Source organism: Rhinoderma darwinii, chromosome 5 (genome assembly GCF_050947455.1).
Source record: "Rhinoderma darwinii isolate aRhiDar2 chromosome 5, aRhiDar2.hap1, whole genome shotgun sequence".
Classification (NCBI taxonomy): domain Eukaryota; kingdom Metazoa; phylum Chordata; class Amphibia; order Anura; family Rhinodermatidae; genus Rhinoderma; species Rhinoderma darwinii.
In genome coordinates this window covers 78740594-78766571 of record NC_134691.1, presented here as the reverse complement: position 1 = coordinate 78766571, position 25978 = coordinate 78740594, and the positions used below count along the sequence as shown (strand labels likewise).

The 25978-nt window shown below is 48.1% G+C and overlaps 1 protein-coding gene across 5 annotated transcripts in view; it reads left to right on the top strand.

Moving 5' to 3' along the window:
- The first annotated feature begins 11891 nt into the window (after nucleotides 1-11891).
- The window catches only part of YTHDF3 (YTH N6-methyladenosine RNA binding protein F3), a 37696-nt gene continuing 23609 nt past the window's right edge, over nucleotides 11892-25978 (top strand). Inside the window, exons 1-4 of one of the 5 annotated variants that reach the window (XM_075826184.1) lie at nucleotides 12040-12362; nucleotides 14331-14406; nucleotides 16069-16093; nucleotides 25785-25870. In XM_075826184.1, the coding sequence (XP_075682299.1) occupies nucleotides 25805-25870 (66 nt within the window). In that variant the 5' untranslated portion in view covers nucleotides 12040-12362; nucleotides 14331-14406; nucleotides 16069-16093; nucleotides 25785-25804. Of the gene's footprint in view, nucleotides 12363-14330; nucleotides 14407-16034; nucleotides 16094-25784; nucleotides 25871-25978 lie in introns of all 5 variants that reach the window. The other 4 variants (XM_075826185.1, XM_075826183.1, XM_075826182.1 and 1 more) reach the window with 4 other exon arrangements.

Here is a 25978-nt window from a genome sequence, read left to right as displayed (position 1 = left end):
GGGGGGCTGTGTGGCATTACCTACAGGGGGGCTGTGTGGAATTACCTACAGGGGGCTGTGTGGTATTACCTACAGGCGGGCTTTGTGGCATTACCCACAGGGGGGCTGTGTGGCATTACCTACAGAGGGGCTGTGTGGCATTACCTACAGTGGGCTGTGTGGCATTACCTACAGGGGGGCTGTGTGGCATTACATACAGGGAGGCTGTGTGGCATTACCTACAGGGAGGCTGTGTGGCATTACCTACAGGGGGGCTGTGTGGCATTACCTACAGGGGGGCTGTGTGGAATTACCTACAGGGGGCTGTGTGGTATTACCTACAGGCGGGCTTTGTGGCATTACCTACAGGGGGGCTGTGTGGCATTACCTACAGAGGGGCTGTGTGGCATTACCTACAGGCGAGCTTTGTGGCATTACCTACAGGGGGGCTGTGTGGCATTACCTACAGTGGGCTGTGTGGCATTACCTACAGGGGGGCTGTGTGGCATTACCTACAGGGGGTCTGTGTGGCATTACCTACAGGGAGGCTGTGTGGCATTACCTACAGGGGGTCTGTGTGGCATTACCTACAGGGAGGCTGTGTGGCATTACCTACAGGGAGGCTGTGTGGCATTACCTACAGGGAGGCTGTGTGGCATTACCTACAGGGAGGCTGTGTGGCATTACCTACAGGGAGGCTGTGTGGCATTACCTACAGGGGGGCTGTGTGGCATTACCTACAGGGAGGCTGTGTGGCATTACCTACAGGGAGGCTGTGTGGCATTACCTACAGGGGGGCTGTGTGGCATTACCTACAGGGGGGCTGTGTGGCATTACCTACAGGGAGGCTGTGTGGCATTACCTACAGGGAGGCTGTGTGGCATTACCTACAGGGAGGCTGTGTGGCATTACCTACAGGGAGGCTGTGTGGCATTACCTACAGGGGGGCTGTGTGGCATTACCTACAGGGGGCTGTGTGGTATTACCTACAGGGGGGCTGTGTGGCATTACCTACAGTGGGCTGTGTGGCATTACCTACAGGGGGGCTGTGTGGCATTACCTACTGGGAGGCTGTGTGGCAATACCTACAGAGGGGATGTGTGGCATTGCTTACAGTGGGGCTGTGTGGCATTACCTACAGGGGGGCTGTGTGGCATTGCTTACAGGGGGCTGTGTGGCATTACCTACAGGTAGGCTGTGTGGCATTACCTACAGAGGGGCTGTGTGTCATTACCTACAGAGGGGCTGTGTGTCATTACCTACAGAGGGGCTGTGTGTCATTACCTACAGAGGGGCTGTGTGGCATTGCTTACAGGGGGGCTGTGTGGCATTACCTACAGGGGGTCTGTGTGGCATTACCTACAGGGGGGCTGTGTAGCATTGCTTACAGAGGGGCTGTGTGGCATTACCTACAGGGGGGCTGTGTAGCATTGCTTACAGAGGGGCTGTGTGGCATTACCTACAAGCGGGTCTGTGTGGCATTGCTTACAGGGGGGCTGTGTGGCACTACCTACAAGGGGGTCTGTGTGGCATTACCTACAGGGGGGCTGTGTGGTATTACCTACAGGGGGGCTGTGTGGCATTACCTACAGTGGGCTGTGTGGCATTACCTACAGGGGGGCTGTGTGGCATTACCTACAGTGGGCTGTGTGGCATTACCTATAGGGGGGCTGTGTGGCATTACCTACAGGGGGTCTGTGTGGCATTACCTACAGGGGGGCTGTGTAGCATTGCTTACAGAGGGGCTGTGTGGCATTACCTACAGGGGGGCTGTGTAGCATTGCTTACAGAGGGGCTGTGTGGCATTACCTACAAGCGGGTCTGTGTGGCATTGCTTACAGGGGGGCTGTGTGGCACTACCTACAAGGGGGTCTGTGTGGCATTACCTACAGGGGGGCTGTGTGGTATTACCTACAGGGGGGCTGTGTGGCATTACCTACAGTGGGCTGTGTGGCATTACCTACAGGGGGGCTGTGTGGCATTACCTACAGTGGGCTGTGTGGCATTACCTACAGAGGGGCTGTGTGGCATTGCTTACAGGGGGGCTGTGTGGCATTACCTACAGTGGGCTGTGTGGCATTACCTACAGGGGGGCTGTGTGGCATTACATACAGGGAGGCTGTGTGGCATTACCTACAGGGAGGCTGTGTGGCATTACCTACAGGGGGGCTGTGTGGCATTACCTACAGGGGGGCTGTGTGGAATTACCTACAGGGGGCTGTGTGGTATTACCTACAGGCGGGCTTTGTGGCATTACCTACAGGGGGGCTGTGTGGCATTACCTACAGAGGGGCTGTGTGGCATTACCTACAGGGAGGCTGTGTGGCATTACCTACAGGGAGGCTGTGTGGCATTACCTACAGGGAGGCTGTGTGGCATTACCTACAGGGGGGCTGTGTGGCATTACCTACAGAGGGGCTGTGTGGCATTACCTACAGGGAGGCTGTGTGGCATTACCTACAGGGAGGCTGTGTGGCATTACCTACAGGGAGGCTGTGTGGCATTACTTACAGGGGGGCTGTGTGGCATTACCTACAGGGGGGCTGTGTGGAATTACCTACAGGGGGCTGTGTGGTATTACCTACAGGCGGGCTTTGTGGCATTACCCACAGGGGGGCTGTGTGGCATTACCTACAGAGGGGCTGTGTGGCATTACCTACAGTGGGCTGTGTGGCATTACCTACAGGGGGGCTGTGTGGCATTACATACAGGGAGGCTGTGTGGCATTACCTACAGGGAGGCTGTGTGGCATTACCTACAGGGGGGCTGTGTGGCATTACCTACAGGGGGGCTGTGTGGAATTACCTACAGGGGGCTGTGTGGTATTACCTACAGGCGGGCTTTGTGGCATTACCTACAGGGGGGCTGTGTGGCATTACCTACAGAGGGGCTGTGTGGCATTACCTACAGGCGAGCTTTGTGGCATTACCTACAGGGGGGCTGTGTGGCATTACCTACAGTGGGCTGTGTGGCATTACCTACAGGGGGGCTGTGTGGCATTACCTACAGGGGGTCTGTGTGGCATTACCTACAGGGAGGCTGTGTGGCATTACCTACAGGGGGTCTGTGTGGCATTACCTACAGGGAGGCTGTGTGGCATTACCTACAGGGAGGCTGTGTGGCATTACCTACAGGGAGGCTGTGTGGCATTACCTACAGGGAGGCTGTGTGGCATTACCTACAGGGAGGCTGTGTGGCATTACCTACAGGGGGGCTGTGTGGCATTACCTACAGGGAGGCTGTGTGGCATTACCTACAGGGAGGCTGTGTGGCATTACCTACAGGGGGGCTGTGTGGCATTACCTACAGGGGGGCTGTGTGGCATTACCTACAGGGAGGCTGTGTGGCATTACCTACAGGGAGGCTGTGTGGCATTACCTACAGGGAGGCTGTGTGGCATTACCTACAGGGAGGCTGTGTGGCATTACCTACAGGGGGGCTGTGTGGCATTACCTACAGGGGGCTGTGTGGTATTACCTACAGGGGGGCTGTGTGGCATTACCTACAGTGGGCTGTGTGGCATTACCTACAGGGGGGCTGTGTGGCATTACCTACTGGGAGGCTGTGTGGCAATACCTACAGAGGGGATGTGTGGCATTGCTTACAGTGGGGCTGTGTGGCATTACCTACAGGGGGGCTGTGTGGCATTGCTTACAGGGGGCTGTGTGGCATTACCTACAGGTAGGCTGTGTGGCATTACCTACAGAGGGGCTGTGTGTCATTACCTACAGAGGGGCTGTGTGTCATTACCTACAGAGGGGCTGTGTGTCATTACCTACAGAGGGGCTGTGTGGCATTGCTTACAGGGGGGCTGTGTGGCATTACCTACAGGGGGTCTGTGTGGCATTACCTACAGGGGGGCTGTGTAGCATTGCTTACAGAGGGGCTGTGTGGCATTACCTACAGGGGGGCTGTGTAGCATTGCTTACAGAGGGGCTGTGTGGCATTACCTACAAGCGGGTCTGTGTGGCATTGCTTACAGGGGGGCTGTGTGGCACTACCTACAAGGGGGTCTGTGTGGCATTACCTACAGGGGGGCTGTGTGGTATTACCTACAGGGGGGCTGTGTGGCATTACCTACAGTGGGCTGTGTGGCATTACCTACAGGGGGGCTGTGTGGCATTACCTACAGTGGGCTGTGTGGCATTACCTATAGGGGGGCTGTGTGGCATTACCTACAGGGGGTCTGTGTGGCATTACCTACAGGGGGGCTGTGTAGCATTGCTTACAGAGGGGCTGTGTGGCATTACCTACAGGGGGGCTGTGTAGCATTGCTTACAGAGGGGCTGTGTGGCATTACCTACAAGCGGGTCTGTGTGGCATTGCTTACAGGGGGGCTGTGTGGCACTACCTACAAGGGGGTCTGTGTGGCATTACCTACAGGGGGGCTGTGTGGTATTACCTACAGGGGGGCTGTGTGGCATTACCTACAGTGGGCTGTGTGGCATTACCTACAGGGGGGCTGTGTGGCATTACCTACAGTGGGCTGTGTGGCATTACCTACAGAGGGGCTGTGTGGCATTGCTTACAGGGGGGCTGTGTGGCATTACCTACAGGGGGTCTGTGTGACATTACCTACAGAGGGGCTGTGTGGCATTGCTTACAGAGGGGCTGTGTGGCATTACCTACAGGGGGGCTGTGTAGCATTTCTTACAGTGGGGCTGTGTGGCATTACCTACAGGGGGGCTGTGTGGCATTGCTTACAGCGGGCTGTGTGGCATTACCTACAGGGAGGCTGTGTGGCATTACCTACAGGGGGGCTGTGTGTCATTACCTACAGAGGGGCTGTGTGGCATTGCTTACAGGGGGGCTGTGTGGCATTACCTACAGGGGTTTGTGTGGCATTACCTACAGGGGGGCTGTGTGGCATTGCTTACAGAGGGGCTGTGTGGCATTATCTACAGGGGGGCTGTGTAGCATTGCTTACAGTGGGGCTGTGTGGCATTACCTACAGGGGGGCTGTGTGGCATTGCTTACAGGGGGCTGTGTGGCATTACCTACAGGGGGGCTGTGTGTCATTACCTACAGAGGGGCTGTGTGTCATTACCTACAGAGGGGCTGTGTGGCATTGCTTACAGGGGGGCTGTGTGGCATTACCTACAGGGGGTCTGTGTGGCATTACCTACAGGGGGGCTGTGTGGTATTACCTACAGTGGGGCTGTGTGGCATTACCTACAGTGGGCTGTGTGGCATTACCTACAGGGGGGCTGTGTAGCATTGCTTACAGTGGGGCTGTGTGGCATTACCTACTGGAGGGCTGTGTGGCATTGCTTACAGGGGGCTGTGTGGCATTACCTACAGGGTGGCTGTGTGGCATTACCTACAGGGGGGCTGTGTGTCATTACCTACAGAGGGGCTGTGTGTCATTACCTACAGAGGGGCTGTGTGGCATTGCTTACAGGGGGGCTGTGTGGCATTACCTACAGGGGGTCTGTGTGGCATTACCTACAGGGGGTCTGTGTGACATTACCTACAGAGGGGCTGTGTGGCATTGCTTACAGAGGGGCTGTGTGGCATTACCTACAGGGGGGCTGTGTAGCATTGCTTACAGTGGGGCTGTGTGGCATTACCTACAGGGGGGCTGTGTGGCATTGCTTACAGGGGGCTGTGTGGCATTACCTACAGGGAGGCTGTGTGGCATTACCTACAGGGGGGCTGTGTGTCATTACCTACAGAGGGGCTGTGTGGCATTGCTTACAGGGGGGCTGTGTGGCATTACCTACAGGGGGTTTGTGTGGCATTACCTACAGGGGGGCTGTGTGGCATTGCTTACAGAGGGGCTGTGTGGCATTACCTACAGGGGGGCTGTGTAGCATTGCTTACAGAGGGGCTGTGTGGCATTACCTACAAGCGGGTCTGTGTGGCATTGCTTACAGGGGGGCTGTGTGGTACTACCTACAGGGGCCTGTGTTGCACTACCTACGAGGGGATCTGTGTGGCATTACCTACAGGGGGGCTGTGTGGCATTACCTACAGGGAGGCTGTGTGGCATTACCTACAGGGGGGCTGTGTGGCATTACCTACAGAGGGGCTGTGTGGCATTGCTTTCAGTGGGGCTGTGTGGCATTACCTACAGGGGGAATGTGTGGCATTGCTTACAGGGGGCTGTGTGGCATTACCTACAGGGAGGCTGTGTGGCATTACCTACAGGGGGGCTGTGTGTCATTACCTACAGAGGGGCTGTGTGTCATTACCTACAGAGGGGCTGTGTGGCATTGCTTACAGGGGGGCTGTGTGACATTACCTACAGGGGGTCTGTGTGGCATTACCTACAGGGGGGCTGTGTAGCATTGCTTACAGAGGGGCTGTGTGGCATTACCTACAGGGGGGCTGTGTAGCATTGCTTACAGAGGGGCTGTGTGGCATTACCTACAAGCGGGTCTGTGTGGCATTGCTTACAGGGGGGCTGTGTGGCACTACCTACAAGGGGGTCTGTGTGGCATTACCTACAGGGGGGCTGTGTGGTATTACCTACAGGGGTGCTGTGTGGCATTACCTACAGTGGGCTGTGTGGCATTACCTACAGGGGGGCTGTGTGGCATTACCTACAGTGGGCTGTGTGGCATTACCTACAGAGGGGCTGTGTGGCATTGCTTACAGGAGGGCTGTGTGGCATTACCTACAGGGGGTCTGTGTGACATTACCTACAGGGGGGCTGTGTGGCATTGCTTACAGAGGGGCTGTGTGGCATTACCTACAGTGGGCTGTGTGGCATTACCTACAGGGGGGCTGTGTAGCATTGCTTACAGTGGGGCTGTGTGGCATTACCTACAGGGGGGCTGTGTGGCATTGCTTACAGGGGGCTGTGTGGCATTACCTACAGGGAGGCTGTGTGGCATTACCTACAGAGGGGCTGTGTGGCATTGCTTACAGGGGGGCTGTGTGGCATTACCTACAGGGGGTTTGTGTGGCATTACCTACAGGGGGGGCTGTGTGGCATTGCTTACAGAGGGGCTGTGTGGCATTACCTACAAGGGGGCTGTGTAGCATTGCTTACAGAGGGGCTGTGTGGCATTACCTACAAGCAGGGGCGTAGCTAAAGGCTCATGGGCCCCGATGCAAAAACTCTTACTGCCCCCCCCCCCCCCCCCCGCAAACTTCTCATGGCCGACGGTCCGCAGCTTTCAGCTGCATCGCTGGGTCTCCTAAGTGACCCAACAATGCAGCACTAGCAGCCGGGGGCGTCACTAAGGCTGGGTTCACACACCCTATTTACGGACGTAATTCGGGCGTTTTAGCATTGAATTACGTCCGAAAATGCGGCTCAAAAGCGTTGGCAAACATCTGCCCATTCATTTGAATGGGTTTTACGATGTTCTGTGCCGACGGTCATTTTTTTTTACGCGCCGCTGTCAAAAGGCAGCGCGTAAAAAATACGCCCGCGTCAAAGAAGTGCCTGTCACTTCTTCAGACGTAATTGGAGCCGTTTTCCATGGACTCCATAGAAAAACAGCTCCAATTACGTCCGTAATGGACGCAGCGAAAGACGCCTGCACATGCCATTACGGCTGAAATTACGGTGCGGTTTTCTCCTGAAAACAGCACCATAATTTCAGCCGTAACAGACGCTGCCGTGTGAACATACCCTCAGGGCTTAAAATGTCAGGGAAATAGCCCCAATACATATGTGTCAGCCCAAAAAAATGTGTGTATAGGAGACAGCATAGCATATCTATAGCACTACGACCCTATAAACTATGGCTAGGATTAGATACAGTGGCTCAGCAGACAGTATCACACATGATAGGATTAGATACAGTGGCTCAGAAGGCAGTATCACACATGATAGGATTAGATACAGTGGCCCAGCAGACAGTATCACACATGATAGGATTAGATACAGTGGCTCAGCAGACAGTATCACACATGATAGGATTAGATACAGTGGCTCAGAAGGCAGTATCACACATGATAGGATTAGATACAGTGGCTCAGCAGACAGTATCACACATGATCGGATTAGATACAGTGGCTCAGCAGACAGTATCACACATGATAGAATTAGATACAGGGCCCAGCAGACAGTATCACACATGATTGGATTAGATACACAGCTCAGCAGACAGTATCACACATGATTGGATTAGATACAGGGCCCAGCTCGCTGACATTGTGTCTCCAGCGCTGGACCCAGGATAGGTAAGAATAATAATTTTGCTTTTTTATGTGTTACTGATTATTTTTGTGTGTGTTTTTTACAGGTTCGGTTGTTGGACTTCGGATACGAGGACTTCAATGACAGCGTTTTTTTTATTCTCAATAAAATGGTTAATGAGGGTTGTTTTTTTATTTCAATAAAAGATTTTTTCTATGTGCTTGTATCTTTTTAAACTTTATTATCACCGCCTTAGTAATGGCCGCTGGCTGATTGACAACCTCCATTACTGAGGCGAGGCTTAATGTTAGCCGGTGCAGAGGCTACACTAACCCCCATTATTACCCCGGTACCCACCGCCACCAGGAGTACTGGGAAGAGCCGGGTACGAATCAGTACCCGACCATCTGTAGTGACGGGCAGGCACCGGGGTGGCCGCAGGCTGGTAGTATTAGGCTGGGGAAGGCCAAAAACAGTGGCCCTTCCTACCCTGGTGATGCTGCCTGCTGCTGCTGTGTTGTATCTGGCTGGTTATGAAAATTGGGGGGGACCCCACATCGTTATTTGTTGTTTTTTTAAATGACGTGGGTTCCCCCCCATTTTTCATAACCAGCCAGATACAATAAAGCAGCAGCAGGCAGCATCACCAGGGTGGGAAGGGCCACTGTTTTTGGCCTTTCCCCTCCTGATAATACCAGCCTGCGGCCACCCCAGTGGCCGACCATCACTACAGATGGTCAGGTACTGGATCGTACCCGGCTCTTCCCAGCACCCCTGGTGGCGGTGGGTACCGGGGTAATAAAGGGGGTTAGTGTTATCCTCTGCATCGGCTAACACTAAGCCCCACCTTAGCAATGGATGCTGTCAATCAGCCGGCGGCCATTACTAAGGCGGTAGTAATATAGTTTAAAAAAAACCACAAAGACATAGAAAAAATATTTTATTGAAATAAAAAAAAAAAAACACACAACCCTCATTAACCATTTTATTGATAATAAAAAAAAAAGCTGTCATCGAAGTAGTCCTGGAATCCGCCGTAGTCCAACGACCGAACCTGTAAGAAAACACACAAAAAACAAGGTAGGCTTAGATACAGGGTCCAGCAGACAGTAATCTTATACAGTATAAGATTACTGTGTGCTGGCGCCCTGTATCTAAACCTACAGTGTGGTAGGCTTATATACAGGGCCCAGTAGACAGGATCACGCATGGGCCATGTATCTAAGCCTACCATGTGATTGGCTTAGATACAGGGCCCAGCAGACAGGATCACGCATGGGCCATGTATCTAAGCCTACCATGTGATTGGCTTAGATACAGGGCCCAGCAGACAGGATCACGCATGGGCCATGTATCTAAGCCTACCATGTGATTGGCTTAGATACAGGGCCCAGCAGACAGGATCACACAATCTGTGATCCTGTCTCATGGGCCCCCTAAGCCTGCTACATCGTAGGCTTAGGGGTTGTACAGTCCCTAAACATTGATGGCCTATCCTCAGGATAGGCCATCAATAGCTGATGTTTCTCCCGGGACCCGCCAATCAGCTGTTTTGAAGGGGCCGCAGCACTCGTATGAGAGCTGCTTCCCCTTCATTTCAATACTCGCCCACACTGTGAATCGCCGACACGGATTCAGTGTGACCGGAATGAAGTGACAGGAATGAAGGGGAGCAGCTCTCGTACGAGTGCTGCGGCCCCTTCAAAACAGCTGATTGGCGGGTCCCGGGAGTCGGACCCCGCCAGTCAGGGCTAACCTTACCTTCCTCTTCGGCCGCGGCGGGAGTTCTGTCGTCTCGATGCTGTGCGCGGCGCATAGCGCTGCGACGTCATGCGCTGCGCACAGCGCTTGACGTCAGGACCTCCGCTGCGATCCGGAACCAGGAAGGTAAGTAAAGTATGTTACTATAGTAACAGGGGCCCGCGGCCCGAGTTACTATAGTAACTTTTTATTGATGTGGTGCGGGGGGCCGTGGGCCCCCCTGGCTTCGGGGCCCGGTCGCAATTGCGACCGCTGCGACCCCTATAGCTACGCCAGTGCCTACAAGCGGGTCTGTGTGGCATTGCTTACAGGGGGTCTGTGCGGTACTACCTACAGGGGCCTGTGTTGCACTACCTACGAGGGGATCTGTGTGGCATTACCTACAAGGGCTGTGTGGCACTACCTACAGGGGGACTGTGGCAGTATCTACAGAGGGCAGTGTGTGGCAAAAAATGTACAAATGAAATTCATCTGATTTTAAAACGGACAGGGAAAAAAAACGGATGCAAAATGGGTCAAAATCGGCCGTTAAAAACGACAACACGGCCGGAACAGAATCGGAACGGCTGCAAAATGGACGTTTTTACCGGCCGACACTCGGACCCTGTGTTAATAAGGACTTAGGGTATGTGCACACGAGGGCATTACGTCCGTAATTGACGGACGTATTTCGGCCGCAAGTACCGGACCGAACACAGTGCAGGGAGCCGGGCTCCTAGCATCATACTTATGTACGATGCTAGGAGTCCCTGCCTCTCCGTGGAACTACTGTCCCTTACTGTAATCATGTTTTCAGTACGGGACAGTTGTCCGGCAGCGACTCCTAGCGTCGTACATAAGTATGATGCTAGGAGCCCGGCTCCCTGCACTGTGTTCGGTCCGGTACTTGCGGCCGAAATACGTCCGTCAATTACGGACATAATGCCCTTGTGTGCACATACCCTTAGGCCTCATGCACACGACCGTGTTTTTGCGTCCGCAATTCAACCGCAAATCCACGGGTTAATTGCGGACCCATTCATTTCTATGTGGCCATACCCACTATCCGTGTTTTCACGGCTCTCCGCATGACCGCACATCCGTGCCGCAGAAACTCCGGACATGTCTTATTATGGGCCGCAAATGCGGTGCGGACATGCCAATAGAAGTCAATGGGCCCGTGGAAATTGCGGATACACCTCCGTGTGTCATCCGCAGTTTTGCGGATTTGCGGAAGTGTTGCTAGGCGACGACCGGGAATGAGTTCTGTCGTCATCCTGTTTTACCTAGGCTTTTTTTTTTTCATCCGCATTTTGCGGATTACATACGGATGAACTGCGGATTACATACGGATGAACTGCGGATTACATACGGATGAACTGCGGATGACATTTCACGGAACACGGTCCTGGAATTTGCGGACCAGAAAAACACTACGGTCGTGTGCATGAGGCCTTAGGCCTCATGCACACGACCGTGTTTTTGCGGCCGCAATTCCCCCGAAAATCCACGGGAGAATTGTGGCCCCATTCTTTTCTATGGGGCCGTGCACACGACCATAGTTTTTGCGGTCCGTGCACGGCCCGGGAGCCTGGACCGCAGAAAGAACGGGCATGTCTTATTACGGCCCGGTTCTGCGGTCCGGGCTCATTGAAAACAATGGCCGCGGCCATGTGCATGTGCGGGCGGCCTGCGGCTGATAGTCCGCTGACAGTCCGCAGCCGGCCGACCCGAAAATCACGGCCGTGCACACGGCTACGGTCGTGTGCATGAGGCCTGAGTGGTGAACACCAATTAAAATCAGTACCGTGCCTCCAATTCACTACAGAAGGTACTGGCAGAATACAGACACAAGTGCGACACGCCAGAAATGAGCGCGCCATGAGCCGTGCGTGCATACTGCCGTAGCTTGTTCCTGCCTCCTATCATCAGATATGGCTACGCCAAGCACACAGCCGCTACTCCCGAGCCTGTCACGTGGTTCTGCAGAAGAGCTACGCCCACAGTCACATGACGGGGAAGTGGTTCTGTATTGACGTCACGGCGGAAGGTCAGGGGAGCTTCGGAGAGGAAGTGAGAGTGCGAGGCCTCGTCCGCCATTGTGGTGAAGAGAGAGCCCGTCCAGAACAAGAGTCAGAGCCGGGGGGCGAGGAGCGCCAAAGAGAGGAGGCCGCCGCGGTCCCTACCGCTCCCCCTGTGTCCCCATACACAGACACGGCGCCACATTAGTGTCCTGTAGGTGTATACACACATATACGTTACTCTATAGCTACGCCTGGCAGTTCTATAGAATACCCGGCGGCACGAATGTCTTTGTAGCCGTATGTATACGGCGCTGCTGTTGTGTACACGTCTGTGCTGCCCTTACATGCTGTACCGAGCCCCCGCAGGCCCATTGTAGACGCACGTCCCGCAGACCTGCGCCTTGTCCCGGCTGTATAGACGTCTAGAGAGCAGCAGCTGGAGAGACATTTACAGGGAGGGATCACACGGCGGCCCCGATCATCTCTGGCTCCACAGGAGAATGTCTGCGACCAGCGTGGATCAGGTAACAGAAGAGGAGGAGGCCGGTGTCTGCTGCACTGATTTACCTCTGTTATATCCCAGGCATTGTCTCTACATCCACATCGTGGAGCTGGCCATTGCTGGTAGAGGTCTTCCTAAAAATCATTAATAATTAGTTTCTTTTATTGCTTCATATTAGGCCCATAAATAAAGTTGAAAATGTGGCCGGTTCTGAACCTGATGGCCTACTACTAAACCTATCATCATATGTCCGCTGTGCCCCAGTGTGGTGCTAGGCATGCTACAGATGGGCACAATTATGATCACATGCCATCTGCTGGGCTCACCCTGACGTCACAACACACAAATCTCATTAAAAAAGTGGAGAAAGCGCCATCAATTCTGTGATCAAAGCTATTTCTAGCGTCCAGCCCTTATATAACCCGATGAAAAATAGATCTGATTATTTCTGTGGATCCCGCTTCAGAAGCACCCAGCCATCAGCTGTCACTGCCCACCGTTCCCTGCAGCGGCTATCCTAGGACTGACCATCCCAGTTGTACATAGATGGGCAGGGTATGCTCATTGTTAGCGACTACTGGCGAATAAGGCATATGGAGGGGCTTGTCTTCATCAGACAGCGTCTTTAAAGGGAGGGTTCACCTTTAAACATCTGACATGTCAGAAGATCTCATTGGTTGTGACCCGTGTCCCTTTAGATCTCACAGTCTAGCTTTAGAATTTTGCATTGCAGTGAATGGAAGGTTGAGTGTGCAGTCTGATGGACAGAGAATGGAAGTTTCTGACTTGGGATATCTGGAGACCTGCCAGACAACGCAGTGGCATGACGTGGAGTGTCGCCAATTCAATCTAGAGATTGTTGAAGGGCACAGAGCCCACTGATGACATCTCAATATTTAAGTGATCCTTCCCTTTAAGTGCTGAGATCTTTTAGACCTCATCCGCATACAGAAGGGATCTGGTTTGCTATATGAGAAGCCATTGGAACAACCTCACTATAAAGATATGTAGAAATGCGTCTTGATTTGTTGCAGAAATTTTGGCACCTTAAAATTCTTTCCATACATCTAAATGGGGTTTCTGCAGAATGTGGCCCTAATACTTTGAAATAATTTTCTTTGGGAAAAGACAACAGGAGGGCATTCAGTCCCCTACTTTCCTTTTTGTCCCTAACCAGATTCTGAATGTCCGTAAACCAACTCATTTCCATTTCTAAGTGATTTTATTTTTTTGGGTTGTATACATAATTTTTGGCACAGGCTCAACGGTAACTACAAGGGCTCATTGGTTTTAATATATAAAGAATCATCACCGCTATGGCCAGCTTCACCCAAATCCGTCCTTATAGGGGGTGCACGTTGCTTCGTGATTTTGACCCCTTAACATCCTAAAAAATAATCAAAATAGCCCGTGCAATGTTAGGGATGTTTGTCAACACAAGCACTCTGGTTTAGGATTGTTTGTTTAGTTGTTGCTTTATTTACTGTACTCCTTTATTTGTACAACATTTCTAAATCACAGCTCATGTTTTATTAGAAATGAAGAAATGGGTAAAACAAGTGAGGTGCCTTCATCAGGTCCAGACTGTGCCGAAAATATATGGAGATCATGTTTATCAACCTTAGGGCTCATTCAGACGGGTTTTCCCCCGTGATGTAGTGATACATAAACCCTAGTGTACTTCTGTAGGTTTACTTCAGTCTTACTACTCGTTAGCACTTGTATTTGCCGGCCAAAGGAAAATAAATACAATTATGTTCTAGAGAAGGGCTTTATACATTTGCCACGGGCACCTCACTTTTAGGTTATTTTCCATTGTCTATGAAGGTTCACTAGAAATGTTAGATGAATCCTGGAGTGGTCTAGCGAAGGTCTCCGGTATTTCACCCCCTTCATCCCTCCTGTTGTAGAGAAGGCATTAACTACACATTTACCATCAATGCAAAATAACGCAACATGTTTTTTTCTAAAAGAGATTCTGTATCCATAGCCACTGAATAAAGGTATTGAACTGATGCTCCACCATGTTTGGCCCCAAAGCAGATGATAGGTTGATGTAATATCAGGTAATTTACCGAACGTCTCCACTCATGTAGCCCAACAATTGACTGATCTTGAGACTAGAATGGGTCCACTGTTTTGTAAAGTTGGCCCTAGACATTAGATTTATTTTATTGGCATATGCCGGCAATGTAACGTCTATGGGGGCTCTTTTTGCAATGGCTGATGATCGGGCGAGCAAGCGCACTTCTAAAAACACTCATTCCTGATCATTTGCCTGTGTCATCATGGCAGCAAACGCGAATGAACGCTCGTTTGCCGACTGATCGCATATTTCGTGCTGCCTAAAAAAATGATAGTTTATCGGCAGCACATCTCACCCTGTTAACGGAATTTTCTGCTGACGATCACATTACCGATCTTTCGTCCCCATACGCCAACTCATTGCTCCATGTGTGGCGCTCGACAAATTATGATCAATTGGTGCTTCTGATCGGCCAGGAAATCTGCCTGGGTAAAAAGGCCCTTAGAGGTTAATTAGGATGCTCTTGAGATACTCTTGAGATAAGTGATGCCAGTAGGTTTTCCATAGCTGTCCACAGTTATCCTATATCTATGGACTCTTCGCTGCTGGAAATAATTGACGGGCAGGGTAGAAGGACAATTTGTGGCGAGTTTCAGATTTCTGAAGTCTGCTACTAACAGAAGTATATGCTGCTGCAGTCTTCAGGGGGAATTCCACCTTCACTTATCTTTTTGCATGTCATAGAGACTTGTCAAAAAGATAAGTGTTGGGGGGTCCTTGAGCTGGGACTGCCATTGGTTTACTCGCCATCCCCTTTGAGGCTGGTTACAGATTTCATGAACTATTAGTGGCATCTCTTCATTCATGCTCAACACAGTCACTGCCGCTACCCCTCATTCTAGATATCTGCCGTGTCTCCGCTCAAACCCCTACAGGCAGAACCTTAAACTTTTGCCACCGAAATTGTGAAATGAACGGAAGCTTGTCATTTGTCTGCTATTTCCTGCAGGCCCATCGAAAACTGTGCGGGTGTTTTCTGTGATAACGGTCAGCCTAAAGCGGCATAGACTGGACAATTAATACAGATCCTTCTCGTGGACGGGTGTTGAGTAATGATCGATAAATTGTCACTACCAATAACATTTAAGACCAGACTCAAATCCCTGGTTGCTGGATTATTATTATTTTTTTGTGGGTCGGCCCCACAGCATGAGGTTGCTGGCTTCTCACTTTTATTAAGATTTGTCCAGACCAGTTTTAAAATGCAAATGGCCGTTTTAGCGTTCTGTATACGATTGGAAAATAATCTCCTAAAGAGGAATTCTCATCTGAGCGCAGCTTAAAGTGACAATGGGGCTTTAAATACTGATATCTGTATAATTCCTATGAACGGTTATAACTCCAGTTTTACAGGTCTATGGGGTCCATTGTGCTCCTATACAAATCCATAACATGGATTCTTTAAAATGAAAGCCGTTATGCCAGTGTGAACACAGCCCTAATAAATTGCATTGTTTACGTATTGGGGGTTCTAGTTTGCTGATACTGTACGTGTCTTTCTCATGTGGGTCAGTGTCTGGGTTATTACATATTTACGTAGAAAATACTTTGAGTTGTAGGTGTCTTTTATTCTAACTTCTAAAGAATTTTCTGTGTATTTAATTCCAGTGACCTTTTTCTTTCTTTTTCCACGTTGTTGCAGAGACCTAAAGGACAGGGAAACAAAGGTAAGTGCTTTTATTTTATTCTAAATATGCCTCTGTATCTACAAAACATATTACATCCTGCTTTACTGATTTGCAGCCTATAATTATTGTCTTACATATTTATATAAAAATTTTTACGCTTTTGCTTCCAGCAAAACGATGGATCCGGTGCAAAACACAGACAAACTGAAACCACGGGCATCGGGTCAGTCACCATTGAAATCAATGGTGATGGAAACGGAAACCTCTGGTTTCCATTTGTCTGTTCAGGGTCCCGTTCTGACGGAAAGCTCAGACGAAACGTCAGAACGGGACCCCAACACAGATGTGAACAGAGCCTAAATAACTGATATCTAGAAAGAGGTGGAAAATTAAAAACCTGTGAATTAGAAGGGCCACGTGTTACTTTGTATGCCATCCAGAAGTCTAATAAATATATAGATTTAAAGGGAACCTGTCACCAGCATTTCACCTATTAGACCAGCAATACCTGTTGGTAGTGGGTGAAAACTCATTTCTATATAACCTATAATTGTCTTCTTAGTCGGCACTGTAGCTTTAGTATTCAGTGATTTGGTGTTCCCACACCGTATGCTAATGAGCATAAAAGAGTCAGATCTTCATTTGGAAAGAGTCATATCTTCATTCCTCAAGCCTTTCCGAGTTTACTCCGCCTCCTTACTTTTGATTGACAGCTCCTCGCCTCCCCCCAGCACACAAAATCCCGCGCTTGTGCGTTGATGTCCTCTTCTGGTGTGTGCGCACAAAGGGACACCGGATTATTACGATAAAAGGCGCAAAATGTTTGCAGACCGTTATTTACAGTCGGAAGAGGAGTTTAGGAGAGGGGATAACGCCAATGAACTTTTTATAGCAGCGGCCAGTGATGGATAAGTAAAGTTCAATAGGTGAAATGCTGGTGACAGGTTCCCTTTAAAGAGTCTGTCACCAACCCCCCCCCCCCCCAAATCACTTATATTTCTGGTCAGGCCATACAATGTCCTGACTCCGAGCAGCGCCACTCAACGTCATCAGTGCTGCGTCACATTCTAGTAAATACTTTTATTCCTCATAAAATAACAATTTTGAAGCCTCTTTTCTTAGAACTCTGAATTGTGCCGTTCCTCTGTTATTCCTCCTACAAATGTATGAATACATTGACAATTGGATGTTACCAGTTGGACTCACACGGTTTAATCAGTGCTCATAGGGAAATGTTAACACCTAGTTGGCAGTTTATTTAAATAATTTCTCTGCGGCATAACAGAGGAATGGCACTACGCAGAGTTTAAAAAAATAAATAAAATTAAAATAAAAAAAAAAGGCCCAGAATGGTCTTAATGGGGAAACAAGTGTTTACTAACACAGAGGTAAACACAAGAAATGGTTATAAACCATACCTAATAGAAATCCCAAAATATGCAATCCATATATAGCACGGTGCCGTTTCGGAGAGCAACAATTCAAAAAGAAAAAAACAAAAAATATTTTCCAAAACATACCAGGCACTCTTTGGGATAAGAATAATTTTATATAAATATAAATATAGTTTGAAACAAATGTGTTTTCTCAAACCCTTTTCTTTTCCTATAAAAAATCTTTGTATTATGGATAAAAGAGGAAAGAGATATATTTATATATGAAAAATCTTTAAAATATATTTTTATATGGAATTTAATAAAAATTTATATAAAATTATTCTTATCCCAAAGAGTGCCTGGTATGTTTTGGAAAATATTTTTTGTTTTTTTCTTTTTGAATTGTTTACTAACACAGACCTGTTAGGAGGGCTGACAGGTTCTCTTTAACTTTTCCAGCAATTTGTGCTACAGTAGCTTTTCTGTGGGGATCAGACCAGAGGGCTAGCCTTATTATTTATTTCTGTTACTTGTATAACGCCAACATATTCCGCATCGCTGTACAGAGGTTGTCCTCAATCCCTGTCCCAATTGGGGGCTCACAATCTAAATTCCCGGTCTGTATGAGCCACCATGCTGCCCGACAACGTTCCCCACATGCATCAATGTTCCTTGGGCGGTCATGACCCTGTCGCTGGTTCACCGGTTGTCCTTCCTTGGAGCACTTTTGGTTGTGTGCTGACCACCTTATACCTGGAACACCCCATGAGACCTTTCCGTTTTGGAGATGCTCTGACCCAGTCGTCTAGCCATAACAATTTGACTCTTGATGAAGTCGCTCAGATCCTTACACTTGCCTGTTGTTGTTTTTTTTCTCCCAACACATCAGCAACTTACTATTTACTTGCTGCCTGCTATATCCCAGCCCTTCAATGTTATTTACTTCACCTGTCAGTGGTTTTAATGTTATGGAACGGTGTTTATACACTAAAATAAGTTATCCGGTGTAGGTAAGAGCTATTGGGCGTATATTCACACAGTTTCCCCTCCCTTTACGATTCCCTTCTGGTTGTGTCTTCAAAAACGGCATCAAAAATTGCACCAAAACTTTACTGTGTGGCTATACCCTTAACCTGTAGTCAAAGACTGGAAAGAATTGAACGGGTAATATAACTAATCCTGTGACTAGATCAGAATGCATTTTCCTTTGTATACCAAAAAATAGTGTAAACGCTGAGGGTTGTAATCCGGAAAACTAAAGATGATTTTATATTACATTGTGTACTCATAATATATACACGTGCACACTGGACTGGGGGTGATACTAGTGCAATGTTTGTATGGTGTCCTGGTCTTCATGAGCCTACTCTTTTGTGACCATAATAAAGATACTCTTATTACAGGCAAAGGACTGTGAAGATGTCTTTTATTTATTTTTTTATACGTTTTTATTTTTATTTTTTTTCTTCCCCGCAACCCCTATTTTCCTGAAGTTTACCTCTGGATCCAGGTCAAAAAAAGAAAAAAAAACACTATTTTCTCAAAATTTGAAATAAGGACTATTCTCCCTTCCCATGGCAAAACGCTTCTCTGGTCCATTGGTTGGTCTCTGTACAGCCAGGCTCCTGTGATGTTTTGCCACATGTGCTGTTTTGTTTTTTTTTTGTGCTAAGGAAATGTATGTGTTAGGCTTCGTTCACATATGCATCAGGGCTCCGTTCAGGCGTTCCATCTGAGCTTTCTGCCAGAACGGAACCCTGACTGAAACAATCGGAAACCATAGGTTTCCATCACCATTGATTTCAATGGTGACAGATCCGGTGCAAATGGTTTCCGTTTGTCTCCGTTGTGCAAGTGTTCCGTCGTTTTGACGGCAGCAATAAAGTAGTCTACTGCGCTATTCATTCAGTCAAAACGACGGAAACCTTACACAATGGAGACAAACGTAAACCATTTGTGCACAGGATCAGTCACCATTGAAATCGATGGTGGTGCCAACCTAAACTTATGGTTTCCGGTTGTTTCAGTCAGGGTTCCGTTCTGACGGAAAGCTCAGACGGAGCCCATGAACGGAGCCCTGACGCAGATGTGAACGTAGCCTTAGGTATTTGTAAACGTGTTTCAAATTGACATTTATTATTTTTTTTTACTTTTTGCTATGGTGCTTATAAGTATGCACTGTACATAGAAGCTGCATAGCGGCACTGTAAGCCCAATCAATCAGTCTGCATACACAAAAGCTGCATCACAAAAACTAGAGGATTTTTAATAAGTGTCTATTTAAAACATATTTAAAAACACCTAACGCATACATTTCCTAAAAAAAAATGTTTAAAAAGCGACAAAGGGTTAAACAGCCTTTAAAGTGTAGCTAAACGTTTAACAAACTTCTGATATGTCAGTGACATGTCAGAAGTTTTGATTGGTGGGGGTCTGAGTACTGAGACCCCCACCAATCGCTAAAACGAAGCAGCTGAAGCACTCACGTGAGCGCTCAGCTTCTTCATTTATATTCCGCTTTTTCCGGAAAGCCGATGTATCGGAGTACGGGCTCATAGACTTTCTATTGAGTCCATAATCCGATACATTGATTTCTGGAAAAAGACGAACAGACACGAAGCGGCTGAGTTCTTCAGCTGCTTTGTTTTAGCGATTGGTGGGAGTCTCCGTGATCGGACCCCCATCAATCAATCAACTTTTGACATGTTTGTCACGTTAGGTACATGGACCCACTGGACCGAACCGCCTTGACGGTATGGCAGCTGGCCAACAGGACACAGGTCAGAGTCTATAGTTCGTATGGCGTACCTGTGTTAGCTCAGACAGTAGCAAGACCGTCTCGGCTGGGACTAGGCAGCAGGCAGGCGCCAGGCATGGTGTAGCACGAAAGGCGTGGTATACAGCACAGCACGACTTCAGTTAAACACGGTACTAAACCAGGATAGCACGGGATATGGGTTACAGGTAGCAGGAACTGGAAAACACTTAGGAGATCATTTGCCTAGACAGACTAGGGTAACGACAACAAGGCTCAGGCAAGGCAGGAAGGGGCTGGACCCCTCTTATATAGTCCCAGGGCTCATGGGCTAATTCTGTACTTAAAGATGCTCTGTCACCACATTATAAGCGGCCTATATTGTACATGATGTGATCGGCGCTGTAATGTAGATTACAGCAGTGTTTTTTTATTTGGAAAAACTAATTTTTGACGGAGTTATGACCTATATTAGCTTTATGCTAATGAGTTTCTCAATGGACAACTGGGCGTGTTTTACTATATGGCCAAGTGGGCGTTGTACAGAGGAGTGTATGATGCTGACCAATCAGTGACCAATCAGCGTCATACACTTCTCTCCATTCATTTACACTGCAAATAGCGATATAGCTATATCGCCATGTGCAGTCACTAAACATGCTATAACACTACTCGTGTCATGACAATGAATATACATTACCTCCAGCCAGGACGTGATGTGTATTCATTCTCCTGACCACTTCTGTAGCGTCTCTGTGAGTTACAGCATAGCAGGCGTAGTCTCGCGAGATTACGCTGTAAACGGTCATTCACAGCGAGATCGTGCTGTGCTGTAAATCACAGAGACGCTACAGAAGTGGTCAGGATTCTGAATACACCTCACGTCCTGGCTGGAGGTAATGTATATTCATTGTCCTGACACATAAGTAGTGTTATAGTGTGTTTATGTACTGCACGTAGCGATATAGCTATATCGCTATCTGCAGTGTAAATGAATGGAGAGAAGTGTATGGCGCTGATTGGTCACTGATTGGTCAGCGTCATACACTTCTCTCCACAACGCCTACTTGGTCATATAGAAAAACACGCCCAGTTGTCCATTGAGAAACTCATTAGCATAAAGCTAAAATAGGTCATAACTCAAAAATGATCGTTTTTCTTAATAAAAAAAACACTGCTGTAATCTACAGCGCCGATCACATCATGTACAATATAGGGCACTTATATGTGGTGACAGAGCCTCTTTAATTTCAGGTGCATGCGCTGGCCCTTTAAGAGCGAGCACGAGCGTTCGCGCGCACCCTACGGGCCCGGCCAGGAGAGGCAGAAGTGAGCGCTGGCGTCTCATGAGGAGCAGATGGGAACCAGCGCTCACAGTGTCATGGCTGTGGGAGTCAGGAGGTGAGTAAGCCTGACGGCCTGCGGCCATGGGCATGACAATGTCACTATGACATGTCAGAAGTTTGTTGGACGGTTAGCTACCCTTGAAGGCCTCATCTCCACGCTGCAAAGCCTGATTTCTGTCTCGGAGAGTAGAGTCGGCTCGTTGGTGGCTAGCATTATATGCTTGGTGTGAACAATTCTTTGTAATGGATCTTGGTGCAGTATAAGGCTATGTTCAGACGGAGTATTTTGGGCGAGGAATATCTGCCTCAAAATTCCGTTTGGAACTTTGAGGCAGATATTCCTCTCCCAGCACGCCGATTATCGCGGCAATTATCGCGCCGTTTTTCGCCCACGGCCATTGAGCGCCGCGGGCATAAAACAGCGAGAAATACGCTTTCTCCTGCCTCCCATTGAAGTCAATGGGAGGTCGGAGGCGGAAGCGCCCGAAGATAGGGCATGTCGCTTCTTTTTCCCGCGAGGCAGTTTTACTGCTCGCGGGAACAAGACGCCGACGCCTCCCATTGAAATCAATGGGAGGCGTTCTTGGGCCGTTTCTGCCGAGTTTTGCGACGCGGTTTCCGCGTCAAAAAACTCGGCAAAATACCCCGTGTGAACATAGCCTAAATGTTGTCAGGTGAGTAACTCCTAGTTTGAGGTTTTCCAGTATTTTTTCTTTGTTGTAATGGTTCGCAGCTGGAAAGCTTTGTTTCATCATCTTCTTGTTGATTCATGTTCTGGAGCAGTGTTGCAATGGAAAACTGTATTTACAGAAGGTTCAGTCTCCATAAGAAAAAGTCAAATATGATATGGCTTTTAGCTTGAGTGTCTAGTTGTCTTTACTGCAAACAGATCATTCAAGATGGTAATATAGATTAAAATGAATAAACCGGGATCATTTCGTTCTTGTCCCCTGGTGAAGCCAGTTTTGTATTTCTCCTGTCTACAGTTCAAGACCATTTCACCATTAGGATAGGGCAGGTCGCGCTGCCAAAATTCGCTGTGTTGCCCTGCCTGGATCCCAGGTGATGAGTCAATGTGGCTGCATTGCGACCCGCGGGTTGCTGCAACACGACAGTCGCAAAAAGTCCAGCAGGTTCACAGTTCTTGCGACTGTCGTGTTGCGTATGTGGCAACGCGGCCACATTAATTTTCATTACCTGAGATACAGGTAGGGGCGACACAGCGATCCTGTAGCCCTCACCTTAGCTGGTGATTAGAGGTGTGACTGCGACAATGAGCGCACACACATCCTCTGATTGGTAAGAGATGACAGTGACACACGGGTGCTCTCCTCCTGCTGTCATCACCCGCAGCTTCCTTCCTTACACAGAACTAGGAAGTAAAGACTCTTCCATCTTGCTCACAGGCTTCAAACGAGTTCTGCACCCCGAATATTTCACCTAGAGCTTTGATCCTGGTATCATTTAAAAGACAAGATGCCAGGCTTTAATAGAACTTCTGTTTTAGCTGTGGTTTTTGTTTTAACCCTTTCACTGCCAAGGATGCATGTATTACGTCATGCCTTTTAATGTAGTTCTCAAGTGCTTAAAGGGGTTTTCCTATGAAGGACATTTATGACATATCCACAGGATAAGTCATAAATGTCAAATAGATGCATGTCCCACCTCTGGGACCTGCACCTATCTCTAGAACGGGGTCCCCGTTCCAGCGTTTTGTGGTCGGGAGTTGCAGAAACTGCATAACTCGAGGAGTTACGCTGTTTCCGTATGTCCCATAGTAGTGAATGGCCGTTACGGAAGCAGCGTAGCATGCGAGCTACTCTGTTTCCGTAACTCCTATTCAGTGCTATGGGAGGTACAAAAACAGCGTAGCTCAGCGAGTTATGCGGTTTCTGTAAGTTCCGACCATGTAATTAGGAAGTGGCCGCAAGTCAGCATGAGCACAAAATTCTAGAACGGGGATTAGGGGGCCCCGTTCTAAAGATCGGTGGGACCCACATTTATGACATCCTGTGGATATGTCATGAATGTCTTTCGTGGGAAAACCCCTTTAACTTGCTACTGTACACAGTGTTGTAATTCAACCCCAGTGGCAAGATTTTAGGGGCTGAGTCATCTGGACACAATGTACTTGTTTACATCTGCACGTTCACATGTAGTTGCTGAGTACATAAGTATGCAGCACTTCTGTACACTCACTCTGCGGAGGTTTGTGTGTAAACAAACACCCAGTCTTCAAACCATGCCAAGATCTGAAGGGCAACAGATTGATTAGAAGGTTTCAGCTCTCTATGATGAAAATAAAAATCCTGGTGAACTGCGATGTTATGAAATGGCTGCGTACACTTTCCTATGTAGCAGCGTGTCACTGACCAACGGTGCCAGTCATATTAAAAAGGAAACATTGGTTCCCCACTATTCTTATCTTAAAGATTTCACTCCGATCTGACTAATGTGTTGACCGTTTTTGTGATCAATACACGTGTCTAGGAAGGGGCATACATGAATAGATATTTTACCATAGTTGCCCTTTTTTATTTTTTTATTTTTTTGGTACCCTTCAGAAAATGAAAGCAGCAACCTGATTGGTTGCTATGGGCACCACTGCACTTTAACTTTTCACCAGTTTGCAACACCTCCCCCATTGAGACTCTGCATTCTCCTCTGTTATTTTGCTTGAGTGATGGGTAACACTAAGAGCCTGGATTCACACGTGGCGTATTTTTTATTTTAGTGAACCTGAAGCAAAGTCCGCATTTATTACAGGTGAATTTTGATATGGATTTCTCCTGGTGCATTGCATAGGGTGAAATCCGCAGTACTCTGCGGTGTCTCCAAATCCACATTAAAATCTGCATGTAACACATGAGGATTTTGCGGCGGATTTGTTGCGGCCAAATCCGCAAGGTAAATGGAAAGGTCGGAATAAATCGTGTTTAAGCCCATCATTTTTATATTTTTTTCCTAAATAAAGGCAGACACTTTTTATTTTCTGATAAGATGACTCATTGGGGGAGATTTATTAAGATTGGCATTTCATAAAAATAGCTGGAGTAAGATGCCCCTAATTTAATAAGAGACGGACACCTAATAAATTAGTCACTGGGCCTGAAAAGGAAATGTACGTGTAAATTTCTGCTGCAATTAACGCCAGTTTCTGCTATAAATTATAGTCCATTTGTCCGGCTGCGACAGGCCGTTCCCTCTTTCACTTATGGAAAGAAGGGGGTTTGTGTAAATGCATCAGAACTCCATTTTTTTTTTGCACAAATTGCAATTTTTTATACATTTACAGCTTTTATATACCAAAAGACTGACGTAGAAAAGTTAATACATCCCCCCATTGACTTTTATAGGAGAGTTGAGTGTGCATGCAGTGACCTGTGGGGGAGGGGAGCTGTGACAATCACCTATTGTCCGTGGTGTGATCCTGTGTTATCTATATAGAGGTGTTACCGGTCATTCTAATCCTGCCAGTAATAACGAGATAACTGCCAAGAAGTGATCTCTACAAAGCCTGAAATGTATTGTGAGGGCTCAGTGGCCAGTGTGAAAATATAACTGGTGAAAAATAAAAAATGTTAGGCTATGTGGACATCATAGAGGGATACCCTACTCTATTAGCCAGAGAAGAGAGCTGCCCACAGAGGATGACCCTCACTCTGGCAGACCCAGCCGTCCATCGATTTTATGGAAGGCCATTCATTTGAATGCCCAGCATGTGATACTACATATGAATGCATGTCTGGCTGTAGCCCCCCCCCCCCCTCCCTCAGCGACCACAGTATTTGCCTAGGGTGCCTGAATCCGGACCTAAGGTGATCATCCGATTGCCAGTCTTCAATAGACAACCACTTTAACAGCTCATATCAACGCCCAGCAAGCTGGTTCAACAAGGCACTTGTTGAATTTCAGTGGTATAGGGACCATGGCATGAATGGACCCTTTTAGCCAAAGCTGAATTTTAGCCAATTCGATTTATTTTATTTGGTGTTGTGTTTGTACCAGCCTAATACACTTTAGAGAAAATACCCATGTTTGTCAAGCTTCCTATTTTTTTTTTTAACTATGTATATAATTGATGTTTTCTTGTTTTGTTTTTTAATTACACAAACTTGATTTCCTTTATATTCCTTAAGGCATCATCTTGTAGGATAATACATTTTAACTTTCTGCTTGTTCTTTATGTTGAATTATAGATGTGTATAGGGACTATTGTTACTTTGTAACCTAACAACAATTTTTCTGTCCAGTTGCAGTACAGAACGGTTCAATGCATCAGAAAGATGCAGTAAACGATGATGACTTTGAGCCATATCTAACCAGCCAGACAAATCAGGTAGGTTAACGACCTGAACATTGCATTGAGAAATCTGAAAATACCTGGATTTATAATCTAGTACAGAAGAGATGTTTGTCTTCTGCTGTGGTCTGTACATTTGTTGCA